Source organism: Hippocampus zosterae, chromosome 4 (assembly GCF_025434085.1).
Source record: "Hippocampus zosterae strain Florida chromosome 4, ASM2543408v3, whole genome shotgun sequence".
NCBI lineage: Eukaryota > Metazoa > Chordata > Actinopteri > Syngnathiformes > Syngnathidae > Hippocampus > Hippocampus zosterae.
This window is the reverse complement of record NC_067454.1, coordinates 20,933,931-20,952,644: the sequence shown is the minus strand read 5'-3', so window position 1 is coordinate 20,952,644 and position 18,714 is coordinate 20,933,931. Positions and strand designations below refer to the sequence as shown.

Sequence of the window (18,714 nt, the reverse complement as noted above, 5' to 3'; positions counted from 1 at the left end):
CTTTCCCCCTTTATATGTATGAGCAATCGTATGTGCGAAATTACTTCTGACAGAGTCTTGATGTCACAGAGAACCTCCTTTTGTTCATACTATGGCTAGTCAGTCACTGAGTACTGCACCAGCTGAGTAGTGAGAAAGCTATTAATACTTCATACTATTTATATCTTGCAGTGTTTTTGTGAATTTCTTGGACAAAAAAAGCCAATCATTTTCATACGCATCTTTTTCCAATGTAAAACCGTCATTTCCTGCCGGTTTACTGTTTCATGAGAAACCTTTGTGGTGTCAGTTGTTAACACACGATGACGACACATTTTTCTCCCCAGGGTAATAGACAGATACAATGTATGCACTTTCCTCAATTTAAGCAATATAAACTAAGACAAAAAAAAATGTCAATTGCAAGGACACGAGTGTGTAGCAAAGCTGTCCATTACAATTCTCTGTCAGGCTGATGAAATGCAATGTGAAGAGAACACATAGGTAATATTTTAAGATTAAATGGCAAACTCAAAGCTACCTCGTATCATGACACGATCGACATTCATGAGCAAGATGAAAAGCCGCATTTAAAGACGAATACCTACATGGGTGAACAAGATTATCTGAAAAGATGATCCTTTCAGCTTGACTCTGAATTTCTACAACATATTTTTATGAAGGCAGATGTTTGACCATTGGCCATGCTCCACATTGTGTTCAGAATGTACTTAAAGGGACAATTGATACTGCTGAACCGGTGCTTTAAGTGGACCGATATGTACCAGCACGGAGAAGCAGCGCTTCTTCTTCTTTTTCGTCTTTAGTGTGCTGGGACTTTTTGTGACATACTGGGATTTCACATGAGCTCACACTACCCAATCTTGTTCTATTTCTCGCTTACACTTTGTTATACAGGTTTGTCCCTCGCGAGGCAGTCTCGCGAGTCAAGAAAAACATATTAGAGCAAGTAGAAACTTTGAAATAAGTTACTGTTTAGTCATTAGTTGAACCCAGCTGAACCCAAAAATGTTGGCGTGACTCCAAAAGGGCCAAAAGAGAACCTGGAGTGGTGATGAAGCGGGTGTCGACACAGGATGACACATTAATCTTGCAAGTTCGAGCAGCTTCTAAATCACTTGTTGCCAGCAATGTCAACAATAATTGCATAGAACGAGAATGGCCAGACTCCTAGTGTCAAACAACCAAATAAGCTAATAAGATAGACAGTGAAATTTATGGAAAATGTAAAAAGTTCACACTATGGTGATATCATTTCATGAAAATAGGACATTTCAGTAGAGAGATGCACTGGTATTTTCCTCATCTCAAACAATTGATCGAACCAAAAATTAACAACATTGGTGGGTATACCCCAACAAAAATTTTCTGCATTTCAATAACTCATCATGTGCCCCTGAGTACAAATTACAGCTTCACATCCACGTCTCATGCTGTTCAGAAGTCAACTTATTGTCTGCTAAGGCATGACATCCCACTATTCTTGAAGGGCAGCACTCAGGTCACTGAGCTTCTGGGGTGCAGAGTTTCAAGTGTCTACATGGCGACTCAGCTGATCGGCACAGGCTTTCAATAGGATTCTGGTCTGGAGAAGGTGCAGGCCATTTCATTTGAGGTCCACCCATCTACAACAGCCATTCACTGATGATGCAACCTCAATGAGCTGGAACTTTGTCGTCCATGAAGGTGAAATTCGCCCCGTGTTGTTCATGTACGGGCACAATTACTGGATAAACAATGTTATTCAGGTAGCACGGGCTTGTCATTGTACCATCAAGGATGAAACACATGAATTTTGCCGAAAAGCTTAGAGAAGGTCACAATAAATTCACCTGTTAAGGTTTGAATCTATTTTAGATTCATCCTGAAATTTCACCTGAAAGCCCAAATATCCCTATGCTTTCTGTTTGTAGTAAGCAGTGTGCATGCGTGCGTGTGTGTGGTCAACTCGTTAGCACATACACTGTAGGTCTCACAGTGGAAAATGGATGAATAAATCCTCCACCAAATACGATCCAAAACAGTCACCATCCATCGCACTGAACCTGTGGCCAACCTATACATGGGATGACATTTGAACTATTGAACCCACACGAGCACGGGGGAGAACATGCAAAGGCAAGGCCACAGGAAAGCCGGAGCTGGAATTGAACCCGGTACCGGCACTATGAAGTCGGCGTGCGAACCACTCGACTACCGAGCCGCCAGTAATGGATTTATTGAAATAGAATTGACATCAAGTGGGGCATTGGGAGTTGGGGGTGGAATAATTAGAACAAATTGGAATGCAACTAGCATGACTAAACAGATTGTGGCAGGTTTTACTGTAGTAGTTTAACATTGTTACTGCTTGAGTTTCTGAACGCAATACATTTTGTTAATAGATTCTGTGCATGCAGCCGGTTTAAATGTCAGGTCGTCGCAGCTGTCAGAGATGTTCTGCTGAGCACAAACGATGCTTTCTGTATGTGATTACATTGGCCCAGAAACCTTGCAAGGGCATTTACTAAGTGATGCAGATCTGGGACAGACAAAAAAGCAAATGTCAGCAATTAGCAAATCATATTATGATGGAGCAACTGGTTGAGACATCTGCCAGTGCAGTGCAAGCGCAGTGGCTTCCTGATCCTAAGCATTAGGGACACATTGTGGTAAAGCTATATTGCGGCCTAAAACGTATGGCAAAAGTACAGTAATTTTCTCAGCAGTCACTGATGTGTTTCCAACTATGCTGCTGATATAGTGAAAGCAGACCTTCAGCCAAATAATTGAAATTTTTGAGTTAAGACTGACTAACAGTCTTCTGGTTAACATTCTAATCCTAAAGTCTGTAAAAGTGTTGGGTTTTTTTTTTGCTTACTTGACAAATTACTGACACCTTCCACAATAACTTTTTAATGCCTGACAGTTGATATTCCAAGGCATGTGCATTTATTTCTTAGCTCATAATATTATCACCTTGAGTCTTTAATGACTGCTCAGTTATTAAGAAAAAACTGCTGACAAAAGCCCACATCCCCCCCTTGCCCCGACTCAGCTTTTTGTTCTGTCCAAATTAGTCGTAGCACAAGTTGACTGACTTTCTTTAGAAATAACGTTAACCAAGAGCCGGGAGATCGAATTATGTAGAAGAATAAATGTCATTATATATAATTTAAGTGCTTGACGCCAACCAAAGATAACAATTTGAGTCGTGTCGAGCACTTTATGTGGGCCATGCTGTTTAAGAGTAAAGCAATACCTAATTGTCAATTACCAAGGCAAATCATGGCCCTCTTTATTGGACATTTATCCACTGAAACAGATCTAGTGTGCAATACAATCCACATGCACAGCAGCCCTTTGTATAAATCATTGATGTGATCACTTTTAATGGGTAAAGCACTTCAGAGCCAAGTCAATGTAAGTAATTATGACCAACCAATAACAGGTGTTCGTTTAAATTGCATTCTTCAAAAAACTGCTTTATTTGCAATTAAAAGTGTTAGTTTAAAGGATTAAACTCGCTAACCAACATTCCAGTACCAGTCAAAAGTTTGGAAACACCCTCAAATTCTTTTTTTTTTTCTTTTTCATGGTCATTCTTCAAAATCGTCGACGTGTTCTCAATTAAGAAATTTAGTCATTCTGGAGGCTAGAAGTTTGCACGTCATAAAAGATTAATCGAGTCTCACAAATTAGCCTCCAACCATTTCACCAAGGGAACTAATATCAGTTTGTGACACATTTCAAGTTGTGTTCATGTTGGGACACTGCTAAACAAAAGAGCTCAGCAAGAGAGCACTGCAAGATTGAGGCAATGAATGCAGTAGGGATCAGCTCCAGGCTCGACAAGCCCTGCGCAGAGGAGCTGTGCAAGATCATGGAGCAGGTCTTCAACCTGAACCTAAAGGTGAGGAGGGATTCGGAGCTATGGAAGACATCTTACTGTATGTGGTGCCATGCACAAAAAGTAGCATCCAGAAAACCTCAAAGGCCACAGGTCAGTGGAGTTAACATCAATTCCAAAGAGGACACAGAAGAAGCTATTCTTGAACCACCAATGCGCCCTGGACAAACCTTTAATGGTGGGGGCAACATTCGTTTACTTGCCCGTCATCTGCCTTCTCTCAGCGAGTTATTTATCACACGGAGAAGCCCTGATGCACCGTAAGCATCAGGTTCTTCAATTCCGCCCATGCTTTCTGCACTCTACAGCCCGGCCTTATGAACTGCCTCCATGACGAGCACAGTTTGTCAATTTGTCAGAAATGGTGGTCATTAATTACAGGAAAGGTCATGTTTCTAACACTCTTCCTCTTCAGTCAGTGTGCTGCAAACATGTATTGCTCTTCAATACTATCACTCCATCAGTTTTCTGAAGACTCTGGATGAGTTTGCGGACTGGTCAGGGCCGCATCAGCTTACTCGTTCTGCAAATGCCGCTAGTGGATCCATCAGATTTATCAGTATGAGCTAATTTGGTGTTCCGCCCATGGTGCGTGGTGTGCCTCACTGTAACGTGTTCATTTTTGCATATGCAAAAATGCGGTCCCCCATGAAGAATGACGCCCTACAGAAAATGTGTTTCTGTATTAAAAGAGGGACATCTTGAAAGGCAATTTAAAATAAAAATAAAATAGAGAACAACAGGCTGAATAAATGTACGACATGCTAACGGTACATGATCCATAAACAACGAACTGAGAAAGTGCCTGGTATGGTCACATAACATATTCAGTTATTCAGATAACTCGACGCCAGACTCATCGTCGATTTAGCCACATATGCTGCCTAGATCGCCCTCTGGTGGTTTAAATTCAAAATAACGTGGAATGATATAATGTAGAGTGTTGTAGATCTATATATATATATATATATATATATATATATATATATATATATATATATATATATATATATATATATATATATTCCAAACCTGTATAAATCAACACAGGCTTAAGAAGTACAACACTTTCGTATTTACAAAGCACCTTAAAATGTTAACGGCTGCTGCAAACACCAAGTTGAGTTGATGGCAACAAGGACGCCAATCAAGTCTTCTGAGATTGTGAGAAAGCATTTAAAGTACATTAGATGGAATGTCAAGTGTACATGGGAAAGAAAATGGATTCATCATTAGTTATTTGCAATTATTTTTGACAGCAGAATTCAGGTATAAATTGAAGAACAAGAATGAAAATGGAACTCAGTGCTCAAACAATACTTGAACGATTCCTGAGATGACTCACCTCTTGCTGTAAATCCTTGATGATTTTGGTTTTCTTTTCCATCTCTGCTTTAATCAGTTTAACCTGAAGACAGACAAAAAAAGAAAGAGCAGTCATTATGAATGTTATCTGACTTCCCTTTCAGTCATCATTTATCATCATTTACAAAGCATTATCCAACATCCATCCATCCAATAATTATCTGAACCGCTTTATCCTCACGAAGGTGTGCTGGACGCTATCCCAGCTGACTTTGGGCAGTAGGCGGTGTCCACCCTGAAATGGTTTTAATAAATGTGATTATGGGAAGGGCAGAGCCACACAGTGGCCAGGGGGCGGCCAATGCCATCCCTTGTCATTCTTTTTCCACATTTCGGGAAATATGGGTAATTTTTCTTTCCATTTCACATCAATGCAGTTTTCTTAGACCCCTTTGGTAGAGTGCTAGTTATTTATAGTAACTGCATGATTACAATACATTGAAATTGTTCTGAATTTGAAAAGTGCAGTATCCTGTCTTTGGTTAAAAAAAACCATAAATAAATAAAAAAAACTTGGTTCTTAGTCAAAGTCAATAAGACATGACTTTCACACTGTAGCAAGCAAACAACATAGCTAAAATCCACCCCTCTAACCATTAACCTACCGTGCATGTTTTTGGAATGTAAGAGGAAACCAGAGTAACTGGAGAAAACCCAAGAGCGCATGGGAAGAACATGGAAACTTCACACATGAAGGCCAGGGCCTGGAATCGAAACCATGACCTATGCACTGTGAGGCAGACAATACTAACCGTTTACACACCGTGCCACCCCCAGCTAATATACAAGAGAGCGAGGGAGAGAGAGAAAGAGAGGGAGCACGAGAGAGGACAGAATTGAGGCTGTATTTTACATGCAGTTTTAATGCTTTGAGAGCCCTTGAAAGAGGTTATCAAGATCGACCGCGTGACAAAGAGGGACATAATCATAGTGCTGGTGACCTCATACCAGGAATGCACCTTAGGGAACTGTAAACTAAGCCATGCCGGTTGACTCAGAACCCAGAGTGTGGCATGATAACATCAGGGTTTTTCTTTGAGCCTTCCAGTCTTTGTCAGAGCCAAAGGGAGTGATTTAAAGAAAAAAAAAACACCACCACCAGTTAAGTGGCACAGTGGTCGATTGGTTACCACGCCAGCCTCAAAATTCAGGTCTGCCTGTATGGTGTTTGCATGTTCTCCCTGTACTTGCATAGTATTTCTCCAGCATGCACGGCAGGTGAGCGGAACACTCGGAATTGTCACTACGTGTGATTATGAATGTGTTTGTTTCATGGATTGTATCCGCTCACAAAAAGAGACTTGATACTTCTAAAAGCGACATGATATTTCAACAGCAAGGTTGAATTTTAAAAGTTGAATAAAACACGGTTTAAGTGTGAATTCTGTTGCACCAAACCTTAAACCTAGTTTAAAATAAGACAGATTCAATTTAAAGCTGTATTTACACCTCAGTTTAATTTAAACTCTTAAATCAAGTCAAGTCAAGTCAAGTCAACAGTATTTATAGAGCACTTTCGAACAGCCATCACTGCATACAAAGTGCTGTACATGGAGCGATTTAACATACACAATAAACAGTAAGACGAATCGGTAATAAAGGCGGTGGAAAGCACCCAGCACTAAAATCAAGAACAAATCTAAGTCATGCTGAGTCGAACGCCAAAGAATACAAGTGAGTTTTGAGGAGGGCTTTAAAAATGGGCAGCGAGGAGGCTTCCCGAATGTTCAGTGAGAGGTCATTCCAGAGAGAGGGACCAGCAAAAGAAAAGGCTCGATCCCCTCTGAGCCTCAGTTTAGTTCTTGGTACTTCTAACAAAGACTGGTCCACAGACCTGAGGCGCCGGGCAGTTGTGTAGGGGCGGATGAGCTCAGAGAGGTAAGGTGGCGCGAGATTATTCAGAGATTTGAAAACAAAGAGGAGGATCTTGAAAATAACTCTAAAATGAATGGGGAGCCAGTGAAGGGATGCCAGAGTGGGAGTTATATGCTCCCTCTTACGAGTACCAGTCAAGAGGCGAGCAGCGGCATTCTGGACCAGCTGAAGGCGCTTAATGGAGGACTGGCTGACTCCAAAGTACAGGGCATTGCAGTAATCCAGCCAGGATGTGACAAAGGCATGAATTACTGTCTCAAAATGTTCATGTGAGAGGAGAGGTTTTATTTTGCCCAGCTGTCTAAGGTGAAAGAAGCTTGATTTAACAACGGCACCAATTTGCCCATCGAGTTTGAAATCACTGTCCAGTTTAAGGCCCAAGTTTGAGACCGTTGATTTCAGATAAGCAGACAGGGGGCCCAAGTCAACAGGATGGAATGTACAAGGGCCACTGGGACCAAACAATATCACCTCTGTCTTCTTTTCGTTGAATTTCAAGAAATTTTGTGCCATCCAGGTTTTGATTTCTTCCAGACAGGAAGAGGTTAAATGTAATTCTGTTGCACCAGACATTTAAATTCCAGTTCAAACTGATCGAGAATTAATATTAAGATGACAGTTGAGATGGTTTAACTTTCACATTGGCTGCAATTTTTTTTAGGACATAACAGCAAAAATAATGTTTCTTGAAGAAAATTGAGTGACAGGCTCAATCCACTTGAATTTTACAATGACAAGGAGGTTTTTGCTACCGGTCGCATCTTTTATCAGGACATTGAATAAAAACAGCCTTCTGAAACTAAACCAGCAGGTGCACCTGCTTTTGTATGAAAGAGCCATGTTCTTTTCATTGCTCTTATTGCATGTTACTAAGTACTGTTGAACCTGTCCTCCAGATGACAAAATTTGATTATACTGGAGCAGATGAATAACAATTGGTATCCATGGTAACATCTCGGAATAAAGCGTTGTGTCATTTTCTGCTAATCAATCTCCCATTTTTCCCAGTCCCCATTGGAGGTCCCATGCCGTATTTGTTTTGGCTCGTGTAGAATTTTTAATGTCCTTTCATCGGATTTGGAAGTTCATTTGGTTTTGAAATGCCCAAGCGTCTTCCTTTGGCCAAAAAAAGGTTGGTGTTATTTCATGCTTTCTCATGACTAAAAACAGCTTTCCTCTGACTGATAGTTGACAATATGTGGGTGTTTTAGGAGGCAAAAATCAATTTTTTATTTGAAGTGATCTTCCATCACTGCAAAGCAGCATTCATCAAGCATTTGTGACTCACACCCGCAATACTGTATTAAGCAATCTGCTCTGAACAACAGGCCTTAAAGCTTTTGAGGCTGTGCATAAAGTAAATTGTACTTCAGCCTAATTAGAACCAATCAAGAGATGGTGTAACAATCAAGAAAGTAGCTTGTTGCTACAGAGACTACCAGGGCGGCCAGGTAGTCCAGTGATTAGCACGTCGACTTCACAGTGCAGAGGTACCGGGTTCAATTCCAGCTCTGGCCTAACTGTGTAAAGTTTGTATGTTCTCCCCGGGCCTGCGTGGGTTTTCTCCGGGTCCTCCGGTTTCCTCACACATTCTAAAAACATGCATGGCAGGCTGATTAAATTGTCCCTAAGTGTGAGTGTGAGTGTGCATGGTTGTTTGTCTCTGTGTGCCCTGCGATCGGCTGGCAAGCAATTCAGGGTGTCCCCCGCCTACTGCCCGAAGACGGCTGGGATAGGCTCCAGCACCCCCCGCGACCCTAGTGAGGATTAAGCGGTTCGGAAAATGAATGAATAAATGAATATTTTATATTGACGCTCGCTCAATTTCCATTTACTTGAATGTAACCAGTGCATCATTCTTTTTCATAACTTTCATAACTTTGCTGCTGTGAATTGGAAATTTCTCCATTGCGAGACTAATAAAGGGTTTCTTATTCTGGAACAGTTTGGCAACAATTACTGCAGAAGATGGGAAGAAATGTACTGATTAACTGACATGGGATATTTTGCACCCAGGTGGGAGTTTGAATGGTTGACCTGTTGGGTGAGAAAGTAGGTTGGGCAGATACATTTTCAAGAGAATCTATGAGATTGGAAGAGACAGGCCTACTCTATTTGTGTCTAATGGTTCATGCCATCCACCATCTGCACCATAAATGAACACATCCCCGAAAGAGATTGCCTAATGCTCAAGTATTTTAACGTTAAATTCTGCTCCATAGGGGAACACCCATATACTTGATTGATTTCAAGTATGTCAGTGAGACTCTGAAGTCAACCTGAAAGAAAGAATGTCAATGACTTGAACCACACAGCCATCCTCTCACTGGCAAGGGTTGCTGACATACAGTACATCTTCCACCGTGAAGTGCAAAAATGGGATGGCCAGAACACAGTCACATCCAAACACATGTACAGTAGGACAAAACTTCTGATTTCTGGGTTTATCACAGTCAAGTGAGAAGTACCTGTTTCCATTTGTGACATTTATACTGTTATCGTCAGTCCTGATTATCCCGCTCCGCCGTGAGTGAGCAATGTTGGTAAAGATATGTGAGCTGCTGAAAATTTACATTGGTCGGTTGGTTGCTTTGCATTTAGGCAACATTATTTTCATAAAATGACTGAACACACGCACACACACAGAAAAGAGTTTCAAATCGCGAAACTTGTTTCAACTAAACCCATCCATCCATCCATTTTCCGAACCGCGTGATCCTCACTAGGGCCCAGCCGTCTTCGGGCAGTAGGCGGGGGACACCCTGAATCAGTTGCCAGCCAATCGCAGGCCACACAGAGACAAACAACCATCCACACCCACACTCACGCCTAGGGACAATTTAGAGCGTCCAATCAGCCTGCCATGCATGTTTTTGCAATGTGGGAGGAAACCGTAGCACCCAGAGAAAACCCACGCAGGCCCGGGGAGAACACGCAAACTCCACACAGGGAGGCCGGAGCTGGAATCGTACCCGGTACCTCTGCACTGTGAAGCCGACGTGCTAACCACTGGTCTACCGGGCCGCCCGGTGTGAAGATATTCTAAATTTAATGATGACGTGGACAAGTTCAAATTTGCATCAAAAGTGTACATGCGCATTTCGTGACTGAGAAGAGAAGAAGTAACATGGACTACGAGAGTTCCCTTTTCAAGAGGAGGAAAAGGAAAATAAGAACAAAACAAACATTCCCACATCCATATCTGAATTCAGTGTGTTGATGGCCCACATTGCATGCTTATTCAGTTAGGTAACACTTAGCTATGGCAAGGCACCTGCACGATGCTGAAATGTCCACACACAGACACCCACTAAAGCGTGAAAAACGTGCAATACAATGTCAATGTCATATTTTTTTTAATGGGTATAAATGGAAAATGCCCACAGCATTCTGCCCTGCAGGATGAATCGTTGATGGTTAGTTTATACAGTTGTCGCCGTCGAAGAATGTTTCAATCCATCAGCCTTATGGACCCACCTAACATTCAAAGCATGTTGAACGAAGGCTTACAAAAGAAACAACATTGACATCATTTCAGGGTACACTGAAAATAAAATGACATCTTTGTACGGTTAGGGCAACATGCACTTGTCACTCATGTAATGATGCCCTCAAAAGTACTTATTTGATACCTTTCCCCCAATTCACTTGTTTACAACTGAGGAACATTTGTTTTCCTTTGGCCGTGGACCACGGGTACAAATCAGATGACGATAATAACTTCTCCCATTGGTTAGCTGAATTTGAACGTGATTCGCCAAACATGTTCATCTTTGTGATTCAATCGATGCTCGTTAATCATTTATTCAGCCTAAAAAGTATTTAGTCGATGATACACACGAATTGTTCACAGGGTGATTGCAATCGGCTTGTATATTAATACCCTCATGAAATTATACGGAATGGTGCGGTATTAGTTTGATTGATTGATTCATGGTTTGAATTTATTAGGTGATAGCACAGAAGACAGTACAAACAAAACCTTCCATGACTCAGATGGGCATCGCGGAGGATAGAAACACAATAAAGCCCAAGGACGTGTTCCCACGGGACTAAGTCTGTTGAACTACCTCTGGTAGAGTGCAGACGAGTCTTACTGACGTGAGAAAAATAATTTGAAATGATTTAAAAAGTGATCAGCTTTTTTGGGTAAATTGTGTGTTCCTCAACCGGTAACCAGTTTAGGTTTTTTTTTTTTAAGTGCTCAGATTCCAGAGACCTGTTCGGAGAACATATCCTTTGTCATGTTAAATTTAGCATGTGCGAAAGTACAAAAAAATCAACTACGCAGATTGGTCGTACGTACACTCGTAAGTAATCATATTGATACATTTCAAATGATCTAAAGCGTCACACTCGCACACAACCAGCTTCATTTGTACACACGGTCAGAGCTGTGTGTGAATTTTCGAATGTCCTCATGCACAAGTCCAAATTGATAAATCGTATATTTTGCCTGGGAATTTTCACAAGTATGATTTATGCACACTTTTGTGAATGCCTCTCCCCATTTGTGCGAGAATGAACTTTTGGGATAACCCTAACGAGCTTGTTCTCAGCAGCGGTCTGCGGCTTATTCTATAAAAATTCACGAGGGACGGGAACACCAGGTGATGGCCAGCGTAATTAAAGTGGCTCTGAACAAATGACCTTGCCAGGATGAGGAGGGTTCACTGATTTGAAAAGGCTGACTTTGGGTGGAAGGTGGCCTACACATCGAAATGGTTGCCAATCTTTCGCAGGGCACATATTGAGATGACTAACTATTTACACCCACACCACACCGTCACAAGTGGGATCCCACACGAGTCAGGCGAGTGTGCCACGACACCATCAGCGACTATGTTATCTAACAGGCATCCAAGGTAATTTATTTTCTCTGTGGATTCCTACTTGGACCTCAAAACCTGGTGACTTTCCCATTCTGATTTTACTGCCAAAAATAAGGGCTTCTGTCTTGCCCAGGTGGGAGTGAAAGCGTGTTTGCAGCTCGCCAATCACATCTCCTCTGCAACTCAGAGCTCAGAGTGACCTCAGCTACCAATTTCTTTGAACAATCAACCAGCACAAAAGGAGACCATAAGAGACAGCAGTTTTAAAATCATGATAACATAAAAGACAAAATAAATGCCTAAGTATGCTTCCCTGTGGCACGACCCATCCCAGAGTTATTTCACTTGGAATAGTGCCACTCACTTCCACTTTGAGAACGGTTCCCCATGTACGAGCTAACCCAGTTAATTCACATATCAGGAAAAGCTGTAGCTTTAAAATTTGCGAAGTTGATGCGAAGTTGTATGATCAAGTGCATCAAATGCGTTTTGTAAATCCAACATGCCCATAACATAATTTATCAGTCAATCTCCTTCCTGACATTAAGCATGTCTCTGTTGAGTGTGCTTTCCTAAAATCAGATGGAAAAAAAAAGTTATTTGATGAATAAAAAAATAACTACCGGTAATTCATCGGTTCTTTTACTTGCATTTCCATTATTTTCGACAAGGCACTCGCAATTAGTATCAGTCTATAATTACAGTATGTGGATCACTTATAGTGCCCTTTAGTCATAAAGGAATCACTCTTGCTTTGCTAAATTCCCTCAGGACTATCTCTGTCATTATATTTAAACTAATCTGAAAGTTGACAAAAACAGTAATTGCCTTTTCAGCATCTCTGAGAAACCTCCTGGAGGTCTGGCCCAGTGCCTTTGGTGGGATTTAGGCCACAAATGAGCTTACAAACAGGCCCCTCTTTGGAAGCACAAGAGTTCGAACGTGCCTGGCTCCTTTTGACAGTAAAAATGATTGGGATTTCCATCCCACAGGCCTTTATGGGTTGAGGGAGTTTATCTACCAGCTGCTTCGCAATAGTAGCAAAATGGGAATGTAGATGTTCCACATCCTCTTTGTTATCAGATGTTACCACACCATTAATAGCAAGCCTAAAATGATTGGGTTTGGATTTGACCTCATAATTTTAGGCATCCAAATTTTTTTTTTAAACTGTAATTTTTACATTCACTGATTTGGTCACTTTAGAAATCCTTTCATTTCTTGTGAAACTCTGAGAAGTATTTCCTGTTATTATAAATTCAACAAAAATTCCATTCACATGTGAGCCAAGGCATGCCCTCTTTTATCCACTTATCTGATCATTTTTGATGGACCACATTATCAAGACAGTCAAGAAAAGCAGAAGTGAAGTGATTAAGTGCTTCATCAGCATCATCTTGACATTCTGAAACAGTGGATAATTTATTGTTCTTAATAACCTCAATGTATGCATCTTGTTCTAATGCTTCAGGCCTCTCAGTCTTACTGGGTTGTGCTAATTGTAGGTTGTCTACTAATAAGGTAAGTGAAGCCAAGCCAACGGGTTGGCAACCGCTTGCTGTGTTCACGGCTGGTCAATTACCGGGCAAGCGTCGTTGACTAGTGACACGGCCGTCGCGTTAGCATGTGATTATGGTGAGAAATTTGCCAATTGCCCACCGTGATTCTATTCCACATCACCAGCCAGAATGAGAATTAGGGCAACCTGGGTAAATCCACTGCCAGATTGGTTGTCACTCATAGTTTACTGTGATTGACAGCGCCTGAAGCAGCAGATAATAGTGCGAGTGTTTGTGGGTTACACACAGACTATGAAGATTTTTACTTAGCATAAAAACTGGAAAAAAAAATTAAAAAGCTATGAACAGGTAGTAGACAGCCCTTTTGCTTTATCAACATCCTGCTTATTTTTCTTGTGTTTGCTTCGATAAGTGAGTCGATATTAAAGGAGACTTTTTCTGCCCCTGCAATTGAAAGCAGGTGTAAAATAAATGTCTCTGACATCCTTTCGTTAAAATGTTATGACTCACAACAAGTAGTAATGCACCATGAATTCTGATAATCTATATTACAGCATCTGCAACACACTTCAATTTCTATTGAAAATCACAAAATGTTTGACTGTGTTTGATTTGGTTTGAGTGAATAATGTATTCCTCTTTATGTCGAGCCTACTTGAAAGGTTGGTGTTCACCGACTTTTAGGTTTTTTTTTCCCTCTTTGCTGTCAGAGGAACCTGGAGCAGCCAAGAGATCTCGCCTCCACCCCTCACTTTCTTTCAACACCGCTCAAACGCTGATCTACGCCTTCATCACCTCCCACCTTGACTACTGCAATAGCATCCTCTACGGTAAAACCTCCAAACTCCTCAATAAACTACAGTACATCTCGAACGCCGCCGCCCACCTTCTCACCCACACTCTCACTCGTGATCACATCACCCCCGTCCTTAAAAACCTCCACTAGCTCCCCCTTCACAATGAGGCGCCCTCCTGCCTCTCCGTTCACCCATACACTCTTTCCTCAAAGACAAATCTCCTCGCCACCCTCTGGAATGCTCTACCACAACACATCCGTACTCTAGTGACCTCCAATTCTTCAAATCATTTCTTCAAACTCACCTTTTTCGCAATGCTTTTAACACCTTTTAATCTCTTTTACCCATTTTTTGCTTTGCCTTTCTTCTTTTAAATGTGTTTGTTTTAAATCATGTATGCTTGGCTTTAGGTGTACATTTTTATCTCGTGTTTTAAACTCTTGTAAAGTGTCTGTGAGTACGATGAAAAGCGCTTTCAAAATAAATGCATTATTATTCTTAAGATAAACGCACAAAGAGCATGCAAACCCCATCCAGAAATGCCCAAGTAGACCAACTTTGTTGCTGAGAGGCAACCAAACTCACCACTGGCCTATTGTGCTCCAGCTTTATTAATCTTTAGTTGGGGATTGAATGAAGGGGACAGACCACTTTCTCTTGCCATTTTCTAAGAGTGTCAAGTGTTGAGTGAAGGAGCTGACAGAAAGCACTCCTGGCTAATAAGCCCGTGTCGGCGAGGGGCCCGCGTGACAGGTGACAGGACAGGTTCGAAACGACCGGATGTTGATGGTCAGGTCAAGTCTGTCTTACCGTGGCCTGCTGCTTCTCGGCTCTGTCGTTTGCCTCATCCAGCTGCTTTTGCAAGGCAGCCTGGAGGGACTTCATCTCGTCTCTGTCAATCGTGAAGCAAATGAGAAACTGTTAGCACACTTTCCACACATTCTGAGCAACTTAGACAAGCAGTGTATGGCGATATTCCGAAGTGCAATGATGGACAAAATGTTTGCTCATACAGTCGTGTGTGTGTAGCTTGTAAATGTTTTATTTATTTATTTTCCCATGCCACAAGCAAATGGCATACGTTTTACATGAGCGTGAGTCACAATTACTTGGTGAACATAAATAATGAATACATGTTGTGATTTTAAATTTTGCAAATCAAAGACTTGGGAAATATATCGTCTCTTTGTGACTTCGTTCTGAGTACATCAACATGTGCTGTCTCATTTCCATTTTGGGGATGAATAATGCAAACATTATGTTTTGCGCTTGGCACTTTCTGAATGAAGAGATATGGAACAACTTGAACTGAACTTGTTCAATTAGTCATCCCTTGGTTATACTATTTTTTCATTAAATTGCTGCATTTCTCTGCTGTAATGGCAGAACCTTTGTTTTGCCATCTATTCTCCTAATGGCCTCCAAATCAAGTGCATTATTACATCCAATCTCTCCTGTGGCTTGTTAGTTCCAAATCATGTTAAAGTTATTTTTAATTAAAGGAGCCTTGCCAAATGCAAATGCCATTAAGGCCATTTGACTTGAGATCCACACGGACAAGGCGATGGCGTAGTATGAAGTATTCATCGTGTTTCGTAATGCACTTCCCGTTGAGCATTTGGAACACTCTACAGACTTCATGCTATGTTCATTAGTTTTTTTAATGCGAATGATAATGAATCTAAATATAGCTAAGGGGGGTTCCCTTGCCGTTTGATGCTCATGCTACCGTATTGCAAAAGTAATACCGTACACTTTGACTGGAGACTTAAAACTGTGATTATAATATAAAATCAAGACATACAGTACAACTATTTGATGCTTCTAAGGACAGCTTTACACAACAAGCATAGTCAGCCAGCGGCAGAGTAAACTAGCAATGTCTTTGGAGGTAAAAAACAAAAGCATAAAAATCCATTTGCATTGTTTGTGTTGAAAGAATGTCTTTGGAACAGCCGCCCAATTCTTTTAAATGCCAGTGGTCTTTGGGCATTGCCAAAAATCCTTGAAAATGATTTCCTTTTCAGGGAACAGCCACCCACGACTGCCTTGGCATTTCATTTTTATTCTCATCTCTTGGGTCCCTTCCTTGGAAAACACTTCTACAAACAAAATCAAAAAGCGCCCACATGGACAGGAAAGGGCACAGTGCCTGTGAGGTTAACACAGAGGTACGGATATGACAAAAGAGGCCAAATAGGTGTCGAAAAGTCGAAATCTTCTAAAGAAACCCCGTTAGAGTAATCCATCAGTATAGAGTCAAAGAATCACAGTATGGAGTAGGTGTCAAAAATAAGTGACTTGTGATTCATCATACCGTCGTCTGTCATAATGGAACCAGCTAATAATTACACTTAGCACAAATCGGACTATACGGGCAGATTAATAACACTTGCTACGAAAGTTGTGGCTCAGTGCTTGGTAAGCGACACTAAGCAACAACAAAGTGCTGCTCTCCATGGTTCTTAGCTTCATCACGTGAACGCTGCCATGCGTTGGCGATAGGCTATCGATTGGTTATCGATGTACTGTATGTAGAAGACTGGACTTTAATCAGTCTGACATTTCAGAGAGCAAGGAGTGCCGCAGATGACTCCTAATCATGAACAGTCTCATTACAAACAACATTAATCAGACAATCCAAACTGGAGGAACACTTCAGGTAAACACTTTTCCTGCTCGCTTGCAAAAAGATAGATTGCCAACCCAGGAATGGCATGGGTCTCTTATTCACACACAGTATATAGTTGGATTCAAAATACACTTGCATTCTGGTGTATGTGGATTCACAAGACAACACTGCTGTTAAAAGATTAATTAATTTGGTTGTGAAGGGATTGGTGAACAATTTCCCAATTTTGGACTATAAAATGCGACTTTTATATGTTTGTTGCAAACGTTTTCAAACTCGAAATTCAAATCTAAACAGGAGGAGTGCTGGTGTCCTTACCTTTGTTTGTGGCTGAGCTCCAAAATCCTTTGTACGTCCTTCTTGGCAACTGAGTCATCGTTTTTCAATGACTAAAAGAGAAAGTCACAAAGAGATTTTTGCATATTAAACAATGACCTCCCCGTCAGTGTTTGGGAAAGCAAGAACACTTTGTCAAAGGGGCTATGCTGTTTTTTTCAAAAAACAAAGTTTGAAGCAAGATAATCCTTGAATACTTAGTAGTGGCAACGCAAAAAAAAAAAAAAAAAGATGAATCTTAAAATAATTGAGATGAATTCTATTAACAAGAAATTATGCAGCAGATGTTCCAATGTTGTTGATGATGCCCCAGAAAGAAAAAAAGTATGTAGCCTCCAACAATCTGGCTATGATGTCTGAACCAATCCTAACAAGGGGTAAAGGGAGAAGCGCTGAATTTTATTGTATTTAATTATTTTTCCAAGTCCCTAAGAACCTACCTAATGGGTAATTCTGGATTAGTCAAGTCTCTAATTACTTGACAATCCCTTGAAGATATTTTTGGTTGCTATGAATCTGGAAGAGAGTAATAGGACTCCAAAATGGTATTGCTTATTTTAAAACACGCTTGAAGGTAACTTCTATGGCAATTAAAATTGCATTCCCGCAAATCCCATTTCCATTGGTGGTACAGGGATGCTTTTCCCTTCTTCCCTGTCCCCAACGGCCCCTCATTTACATTTATGTTCAGGAATGAGGCAGGCACTGTTGACAAATGAATATTAAATCAGTCAGAGCCCTTTTGAGCTATGCAAGTGGAGGAGGAAACATGTTTTGACTCCAAAGTCATTTAGTGTACAATTTGGAATCTGACCCACATTTTCTGAAATGACGGCGCTCACAAAATTTAGGAGTTTGAACCACCATCATGGAACATGCCACAGGAGATAACAGTGAACTTGATTGCAGCTTGATAAAAGTTGCATTTTATCTTCTATAACACTTTCCTTACTAGGATGCGGGGGGGGAGAAAGAGACTGTCGCTTTGCTGATTTTGTTCAGCAAGCGGCATGCTTTCCGATGCGCTAAGCCAGGGGTAGGGAACCCGGGTTCCTCGAGAGTCATTTCCTGCGTGTTTTCGAGCTCTCCCTAATGCAACACACTTGATTCAATTGACCATGATCGTGTCAGCCTTCGATCGTTTGAATAAGGTGTGTTGAAGTAGAGAAAGATTCAAAACAGGCAGGATGTGGCTCTCGAGGAACCGGAGTTCCCTACCGCTGCGCTTAAGAGTCAACCACCCCGCCTTCGCAAATATTCGCAATGGTTCATTGTTCAATGGAATAGAGGGTTTTGTAAATGTCAGGAACTTTTTTTGTAACTTGTATGTGTACTTGATGGATACAAAAAAAATTAAAACATTGAATGAACCTGGAAATGCGAGTGCTTTTACGGCTCTTCCAGATGCGCGATTGGTTAGTATTACTCGCAAACTCTGCTTGTTGAGGTACAAGTGCGGACACTCAGA

At 41.2% G+C, this 18,714-nt stretch overlaps 1 protein-coding gene across 2 annotated transcripts in view; it reads right to left on the bottom strand.

Moving 5' to 3' along the window:
• The window catches only part of luzp2 (leucine zipper protein 2), a 148,246-nt gene that overhangs the window by 47,085 nt on the left and 82,447 nt on the right, over positions 1-18,714 (bottom strand). For both annotated transcript variants that reach the window (XM_052063283.1, XM_052063282.1), the window contains exons 3-5: positions 17,229-17,299; positions 15,089-15,170; positions 5,235-5,297 (exon numbers count right to left, since the gene is read on the bottom strand). In XM_052063283.1, the coding sequence (XP_051919243.1) occupies positions 5,235-5,297; positions 15,089-15,170; positions 17,229-17,299 (216 nt within the window). The remainder of the gene's footprint in view (positions 1-5,234; positions 5,298-15,088; positions 15,171-17,228; positions 17,300-18,714) is intronic.